This window comes from Nicotiana tabacum, chromosome 9 (assembly GCF_000715075.1).
Source record: "Nicotiana tabacum cultivar K326 chromosome 9, ASM71507v2, whole genome shotgun sequence".
Lineage (NCBI taxonomy): Eukaryota > Viridiplantae > Streptophyta > Magnoliopsida > Solanales > Solanaceae > Nicotiana > Nicotiana tabacum.
In genome coordinates this window covers 79,796,637-79,805,500 of record NC_134088.1, presented here as the reverse complement: position 1 = coordinate 79,805,500, position 8,864 = coordinate 79,796,637, and the positions used below count along the sequence as shown (strand labels likewise).

The 8,864-nt window shown below is 34.2% G+C and overlaps 1 protein-coding gene across 1 annotated transcript; it reads right to left on the bottom strand.

Moving 5' to 3' along the window:
- Window positions 1-5,398: 5,398 nt before the first annotated feature.
- Window positions 5,399-7,561, bottom strand: LOC107810127 (putative transmembrane ascorbate ferrireductase 3). The gene is made up of 4 exons (XM_016634867.2): window positions 7,277-7,561; window positions 7,145-7,193; window positions 6,377-6,576; window positions 5,399-5,854 (listed from the first exon to the last, which is right to left on the bottom strand). Exons 1-4 carry the CDS (start codon window positions 7,433-7,435, stop codon window positions 5,591-5,593), a joined length of 672 nt encoding a protein of 223 aa, XP_016490353.2. The 5' UTR covers window positions 7,436-7,561; the 3' UTR covers window positions 5,399-5,590.
- Between the last annotated feature and the right edge of the window lie 1,303 nt (window positions 7,562-8,864).

Below are 8,864 nucleotides of genomic sequence, written 5' to 3'. Positions count from 1 at the left end.
GGTAAAGAAAATGAATCTTTAGGGCAAGCCTTATTTAAATCAGTATAATCTACACAGACTCACCACTTTTCATTCTTCTTTGGAACCACAACAGTATTAGCTAGCCAGTCAGGGTACTTTATCTCTCGTATTGAACCAATTTTCAGAAGCTTTTGTACCTCATCCTGGATTACTTGATTTTTAAATGCTCCTTGATTCCCTTTATTTTGTTTGATAGGCGGATGTAACAGGTCCTCATTGAGCTTATGAGTTATTACCTCTGGTGGTATACCTATCATATCCGAATACGACCAAGAAAAGTAATCTGAATTAGCACATAAAATTTAAATTAATTTTTCTTTTATTTCTGGGCTCAAATTTACTCTGATGTAAACTTTTCTATCAAACCAGTGGACAAATAGTATTATAGCTTCAAGCTCCTCCGTGGTTGTTTTAATATTCTCATTTTTCTCTGGTTCTTGACTCATATCATGTCTTGAATCCATATCAGTTTGTCCTTGTGAACTTTCAGTTGAGGTATGAATAGAATTGTCCTCAACTCAAATTTTTAATTGCTATTTTGCATATGCGCCATTGGATGTTGTATTTGAGATCACCACTGAATTAATATTTCGTGAGGCCTGTTGATCTCCCCAGATTTATTGAATCCTCCACTGTATGGAAATTTGATGACTTGATGCAACGTGGAAGGGACATCATCAACATAATGAATCCATGGCCTACCCAATATTATATTATAGGCTATGTCCGTGCCTATTACCTGGAACTTTGTGTCTTTGATGACACTTTCTGCAAATGTAACTAATACAATTTCCCCTTTCTTAACGACGCTCGAATTATCGGACACAGATATTGATCGTGCTTTTGGTATGATTCTATTATTCGCTTGTATTTCATTTACCACTTTTAGTAAAATGATATTCATTGAGCTACCTGAGTCAATCAAAACTCGTTTAACGTTAGTATCATGTATAAGTAAAGATATTACCAGTGCATCGTTATGAGGAATCATCAAGTCATCCGCATCTTCGTCATCAAACACTATGTTGTCTCCTTCCAAAACTAGGCGAACTCGTTTCCCGTGGGTAACAGTAACCTTTGATGTCTTCTTCATAGCCGTGTACGTTACCCCCATTAACTTTTTCTCTTCCGGTTATGACGTTTACCATTCTTTTTGGAGATGGAGGCATTGATGGTTCTTGCATGTTTTTCATGTAAAATTATTTTCCTTTCTCACTAAACAAATAAGTGAGATAGCCCTGCTTCAGTAGATATTCAACTTCCCCCTGTAAGAGCCTATAATCTGCTATTCTATGGCCATGATCATTGTAAAACTCGCATCAGAATTCTGTGTTCCTTTTGTTTGGATCCGACCTTATTTTATTTGGCCATCATACCGTGTCTCCTATTCCTCACATAACAGCCACCAATTCAGAAGTGCTGACGTTGAAACTATAATCTCCAATTTTTTCTTGAGTGTTGGAATCATTGCCTCGTATGTCCCGTTCTTTTTTGAATCGGGAAGAAGAACTCGTCTCGTTTTGTTTTGATCTTGAATCGAACCATGCATTTTCTTGTTTAGACCGGAAATCTCACCCTACGTGTCCCATGTAAGGCTCTTACCTATTTTTACCAGACCTTTTCTCTTATTCTGAGCATCTAGATCCTAGCCTTTCTTTTGCCCTTAGCTGAGTAACCGTATCTTCTCATATTCACAACTTCGTGCTGTATCGATTGTACACATTGTTCCAAGTGGTTGCAGGAAATTCCCGCAAACTCTCTTTCAATCTCCTTGTGGCTTCTGAACTCTTCTCATTCAAATTACTTGCAAATGCCATAGCCGCCCAATTATCAGGTACTCGTGGCAGCATCATTCTCTCACGTTGGAATCTATTTATGAACTCTCTAAGCAATTATGTACTTCCCTGTTTAACTTTGAAGATATCTTCCATCATTTTTTAACTTTTTGAGCCCCCGAATGTGCTTTTATAAACGAATCTGCAAGCTCAACAAAAGAATCAATAGAGTTTTTAGGTAAGAGTGAGTACCATGTTAACTCTCATTTCGTGAGAGTTTCGCCAAACTTCTTGACCAAGACTGATTCAATTTTCTTCTTGGTTAAATCATTGTCTTTTACCCCTGTGGTGAATGCAGTAATATGATCCCGTGGGTCAGATGTCCCATCATATTTAGGGATATCAAGCATTTTAAATTTTTTGGGAATTGGCAAAGGTGTTGAACTTGGCTTCCTGGGGTGTTGTGAATATTTATCAATGACCACACCCTTGATTACATGAGGCACACCAGGTATTTGCTCTATACATTCATTTTGCTCCTTCAGCTATTTTTGCAAAGTTAATACTAAACTTTGTAAAATAGAATTATTCGGTATACCTGATCCTCCATCTCGGGATTTGTTTGGCATTTCTCCACTTCCAAAATTGTCAAGTCCTGAACGCTTCACTGGTGGAGGAGTTTGTGTTGTATTGGGCAATCCACTCGCAAAAGCTCGTAGTGGTTCGTTCACGTGTAGTACAATCAACTACTTCAAAGCATCCTGCTCAATGATTTGTTCACCTCCCTGATGCCCATCAGTACGTGAAACAGACCTTTTAGGTGAACTTTCTTGTGAATGTTGAGGGGTAGCCGTGGGTGTGTAATGTGGTGGAGTTCCACCTTATTAATTCACCTGATTATTTTTGTTAGCAATAGACATGTTTTGTGACTAAAAAATGAGGTTTGAAAAGTGAACAGATTATCATATTTCCAGCAATAAAACTAATTTGTTTAACCCAAAAAGAGATTTTATGGTCAAAACTAATATTAGGAAAAAATCGGATTACTGATAACCAAAATTACTTCACTTTCTTGATAATTCAAAGAATAAGAAAAATAATGGAAATAATAAGTAAGGAAAGAAAGCTTATTATTGAATTCTAATCTTTCCAGAATTACGGATTGAACACTTGAATCGAATAAAGTAAAAGACTGATTGCATATATTAAAAAATATTCAGATGCCGGTATAAAATAAGGTATAGGTTCTTATATACGGACACATAATTGTAACAGTTTTCCTACTTAATTCTGGCTCTTTAATGAAATTAATTGCCTTAATTTTCCGTTATCATGTTTAATTGTACTGGTTAAAATAATAACTGGAGATCACCCATAATCAAAGTTAATGCCGATTCCCTTTCCATATTTATAACAAATTCATGAATCTTCCCTTTTTTCAGTCTTCATTCATCTCGTGCCTATTTCTTTTATTCCTACAATCAGGACCAGTACCTCTTCTGATGAAACACCCATGTCATCACCCCAACTCATATGTAAATGCTCGATGATAATTAGTGAAAATATCTTGAAACACATGAAAAAGTGCATTTCAATGTCTTGATTTCACTTGTATAAAGCTCTCTCTTTTGCTTAAGGTGTAGCCCGCTGGGAGTAGAGTTTTTGAGGACACTTATGCTGGTGTCCTTTACAGAAAAAATCTGTTAGCACCTCACCTACAATGCTGATACAAGTTTCTGCGTGGAATGACCATAGTTTGCTATTGTAAACTAAGAAATATTTGCTTGTTATTCAACCTTGGGGCTTTCGTTCTTCGTCTCTTTACATTCTTTTGTTTTTTTTGGGTGTAGAAGGTGTATAAAGATGATTTATTTTTACTAACAGTTAAATTTACTTCGATCATTAATATATTTTATAATTTTGTAAATTTAGTGAAGAGCATAGTTGGCGTGCAAGAACAACTTTTTTAATATAGAGTTGCCGTTGATTCTGAAACTCGCTGGATGAACATATGAGATTACCTACTATCCTGAGAGAGGAGGATATGAAAGAGAAATCATTGGGATGAGGAAGATGATTCAGTCCTTTCTTGAATCACATGGATAATGAAAAATGTCAAAAAAATAAAAAGAAATTTTTTTTAGAGTTGTTCCCATTATTAAGTTCCTTGCGAAAATTCTATGCTTCTATTTACTTTAAACTTGCTCTGCCGTTAGTTCTCCTAAAAGATTCATAGTTCAAGAATCATATTTGGTGCTCTTATGATAAACATTTGCGATGCAGAAAAAATATCTTCAAAATGCTCTGTTCCTTAAACAAGTTTTGAAGAATTGAAGATGAAGGATAAAATGGGTTAAGGTGATGAGGTGGCATGCTACGTGGTGTCTACCTTACAAAGATATCAGTGCCACGTGGGATTGAATATCCATCTTGGATAACTCTAATAGAGGAGGGGTATATTTGATTCACTAGTATAACGTTAGGGGTATTTTAGACTAATAATATAACGAAGGATAAAATTAATCCTTTTCTTATAATAGAGGGGCAAATTTGACCCTTCTTCGTTCAAAGATACTTACAAAGCCTCTGCTCTAGGCTTCAATGACCGTAACTACTTAGGATCATATGGGTGACACATAGTTAATCTCCAAATTAGCCCATGGTGATGGGTCATGTGAAACTTAATTCATGGGGAAGATTGTTGGGTTTATATGAACAAAGTCCTACATAGAAAGTATAAAAGAAAAAGAAGCTGCTTATAAGAAGTTGGATACTCTTAATGGTGTGATATCTTTTGAGAAAAATAGTGCAGGCTTGAGCAGGACAATATCAAACGATGTTAAGAGTATTTTTGAGTCGTTTTAGCCCAACAACTTCTTTTTTTTCTTTTCTTTATTTCTATGTGGGACACTTCACCATCTTCATACTCGTCCCGCCAAACCATTGGCTCTGATATAAGTTGTTGGGCTAAAACGATCCAAAGATACTCTTCATATGAAAAGATAAAATTTGCATTTGGCCAAGCTCGCACTGTTTTTCCCAATAAGTCTTACATCATTAAGAGTATCCAACTCCTTATAAGTAATTTTTTTTTTCTTTTCTACTTTCCACGAGGGACTTTGTTCACACACATTTAACACATATCATGCATCTATTGATTTCTTCGTGTTTAAACATCCCACACGGGTAAACTTTATTGCGTCATGTCTCTCATGACCTTGGCCCCTCACCTCAGCGCGTGGAATTTTAATTTGGTGGGGTCGTGTGACTTGGGAGCTGACATGGAAAAAATGGAGTAGTTGGTCAGCTGTCACGGTGTAGATTCGTTAGGGTTAGGGGCAAATATTTTAAGTTCATTAATGATAAGAGTTAGAATGGACAAATAGTATAACGGGTGGTAGAAGTAAACAATATAGCAGTAGAGGGGCAGTTTTAGACCTTTTCCCTATTCTATTTGATACTCCTGAATGGAAGATTCTCACTTCGTTTACATAGAAGATTCTGACAAATCTTCATCTTCCCTAAATCATTTTATTTGATCATATTAAGTACTTACAGTTTATCTAATTAAGGACAGTGCAATTGTAAGTAGCGCTGCAGCAGAAAAATAAAGACAATATTTTATTAAAATAAACTTCAGTTACAATTTCCACAATTCGAAAGCAAAACAAAAACAAACAAAAATATGAATAAATTAAACAAGAAAATCAGTCCATCAATATGTCACTCTGGCCTCTGTGTGTAGAATTGTTTATTAATTGACAGATAATAGGAGATTTATTTTTGGGAAATAATTATGCATAACGTGCAAGAGCAACTGAAATATCAACGGAGATTCCAAAAAGGAGGATGAATATTGCAAGGAAGTTGATCAAAAGTGATTCTCCAGAAAATAATTGGAGCTGCATCAATGTGATTTTCTGCATTAATCCAGTCAACGCTGCACAAATTGTCATGTAAAAGATTGCTCTACCACCTGATATGTGCCATGGCAGATTCACTGCCCTTGTTTCTTTTCTTGTGTATGGTAACATGTACATACACAGCCCAACCAACCACTGCAAAATTAAAATAAGAATAAACATTGAAAAAAAATGAACAAATTTACTTTTTTGATCAAAATAAATACTCATCACATGCATGGGGGCAGGAGGGGCTATAAGATGGGTCAGGACAATAACTAATCTAAAAATAGCTCTAAACCAATCAACGAGGAAATGGTTTAACATAGTCTTTTATAATTTGAATAGAAGAAAATGTCTCTGCATATCGCAATAATTTCTTGTGTTTTATTTTGATAAGATCTCTCGGGAGATTTGACATAAAACTAGAAGGAATTTTCAATGGATCACAAAATCAATCGAAGTCCATATATTAGAGGGCGATTATAATTACATTTGATGAGAAGTTGAGAAACTCATTTAAAGATTTATACGATAAAGATAAAATGAATTTAACCGAAGAATAGATGATGACAATAAAAACTAAATATTCTTCATGAAAAGAGAAACAATAACAAGAATAATAGAGAATATATATATATATATATATATATATGTATTTTGGGTCCCAATATATACCTGCAAAATGTATAGGCAGATAATGGCAATGCCTATCCAGGAGTGGAAGCTATACATGTCTCTTAAATTCCTTCTATCGTGGTACTTGAAAGCAGCATGTATCCCAACGATCCCAAGACAAATTGCAGCTAAATGTAGTAAAAAATGTGCCGCTTTCTGCACTTTCCTATCTGCTTTCACTGTCTTGTATGCCATTAGTGCTGCTCATACAAAACATGTCATAATATTATAAACAATTACGTACTCACTATCGTTTTGAAATATTTGAAATACGAAGATCAAATAACCTTACCTTTTTAATGTAAATTCGGATATAAAGTTTTTAAATAAAATTTACATATAGAAATTACATAAAAAGTATTATAAGTCACAATAATTAATAATGTAATGTATTTAAAAAGTTTTTGCAAAAACATGTGGTAAAACAAAACCTTGTTTGACTCTCGAATAGTAATAGTACTGCCACGTAAAAGTGGAACAAATAGAGTATTTGTTAATGTGGAGACTGATCCTTTCTAAGCGCAAATTAGTTTATTTAGTAAGCGACTCATTAAAAAATAAATAATTACTGTATAAGAGTAATGTTTATTACTACGTAGTATATTATTCTCATTTGAGTCCACATGGTATATATAGTTTGCTCCAAAGAAACTGTTGATAAACTACTAATTTTCGACTCACCAGCAATTCAAAGTACATAATAGTAAACCTATTTCTATTGTTTCTTTTTTGTTCATGTATTAATTAGGGAGAATACTAAGTGCTTACCTTGGCCAGACAAGAAAATCATCCCCAAGAACATCAAAAGTGGGTGAACCTGCAGAAAGTAATAGTGACATTTAACAATAGTAAAGTCTCTGACATTATTAATTAACTGAATATATCAAGGTATATACATACATTAAATATCTGATTTGGATAGTATGAAAAAAGATTAACGCCTTCACGATAATGAAGCAACCAAACAAGCATAAGAATCAAAGCAAGAAGACCAAACAAGTGTGCAAATATTGTTATCTTTGAAGCCGGTCGATAATACTGGTATGTTACAAGATCCATGGCTTCTAAGATGCAGGGAAATGGGTTTGTTACTGAAGAAAATCCAGTTAGATTTTTGTTGTTTTTTTATTTTGACATTTCGGGGTATGATTTGGTCATTATATATAGAAATCTAGCATAAATTTGGTAAAAAAAGTCAGATAATATGTAATTTATTTAAAGGGTTTTGCTTCTTATGAAAGGTTGGTATACATTTCTTAACTTTATGCATTGGCAAGGCATAAGGGAAAGGACAAAAGCCAGCTCTTGTAGGTCTATTGCCTGATAAACCACGTTAAAAAGAACAAATTATTGTGCTTATTGTACTTTTTCATGTTTTTATTTTCCCTTAGCTTCTTCTCCTCTTATGTTAATATTTTGAAATATATATCTTCAAAATGCATTTTGTGACGAATCTTTGCTTAGTTAAAATTAAATTCTATAAAGAAAGCTGAACTGCATGCACAAGCGATTCCCAAAGGATTAAATACCAGAGAATAAGAAAAGTAAATGCAAAAGAAGGCTATGTTAAGACAAAGGTATCTGTATAGAATGAGAAAAGTTCTCAGGCAGATCTCTTTACACCCACCCCTTGTAAAAGTAAAAGAATTAGTCAACTTCACCAACCCTTATATATATTGAAGCATTCCCTGCAAGGATAAATATGTTTATGACAACATGAATTTACAAGTATATGAATATTACAGCAGACCCATACATACATCTACAAACACAACAAGATAGTAATTAGTGTGTATTAGACTCATTCAACTAGAGTCCAACTCCTCGTACTTGTATAGGTTTAACCTTTACAAAGTTGTGTGTGTTAAGGAAAAGGTTTATGTGATATATACTACTGCAAAGAGGAGTCCAAATAATCGGGGCAGTGTATTATTATTTATACCAAGGCAGCAGCCATGTAAACAGTAACTTTAAAACCTCAGAAATAAAGCTTGTTTTAATTTGTTCTCTGTCTCACTGGTTGTTTGTTTATTTTCTTCAGTAATTAAGGTGGCCCGATTAAACGAAGATTTTATTTAGTAGAATGTAGCGAAGTAAACGAGGGTAAAGCAAGTGATAATGCAATCATGTCATCAAAGTAAAGGAATAAAAACAAATTTGTATTTCGCTTGCTGTAAGTAAACGTCGTACATATGTATAAATTAAATGCAGTACGTAATACTAATCATGCTATAAATTGAGGGACCAAAGCACACTAAGCTCTCGAAAATTAAAGCTTAGTTAAGGTTATGAATAGCTTTATGTAAAATGTGGAGAAATACAACATGGACGAGAGGAATCAACAAAATCATATGGTTGTTCCACATATAGATACTCAAAAAGCCAATGTTTCAGAAAGTAAGTCGTAACATCAAAGCATTGAACATCTACGAGGGATAGCAACATGTTTGAAGATGGAGTTTTACTCTTTTGAAATAAGACTCGTGGA

What these genes read in the sequence shown, in the direction of transcription:
- LOC107810127 (XM_016634867.2), bottom strand. Translation starts at nt 7,435, where the DNA reads ATGGATCTTGTAACATACCAGTATTATCGACCGGCTTCAAAGATAACA. An exon ending in ATCCAAATCAGATATTTAAT is followed by an intron (nt 7,194 to 7,276) that starts GTATGTATATAC and finishes TACTTTCTGCAG; the next exon opens with GTTCACCCACTTTTGATGTT. An exon ending in TCTGCCTATACATTTTGCAG is followed by an intron (nt 5,855 to 6,376) that starts GTATATATTGGG and finishes TTAATTTTGCAG; the next exon opens with TGGTTGGTTGGGCTGTGTAT.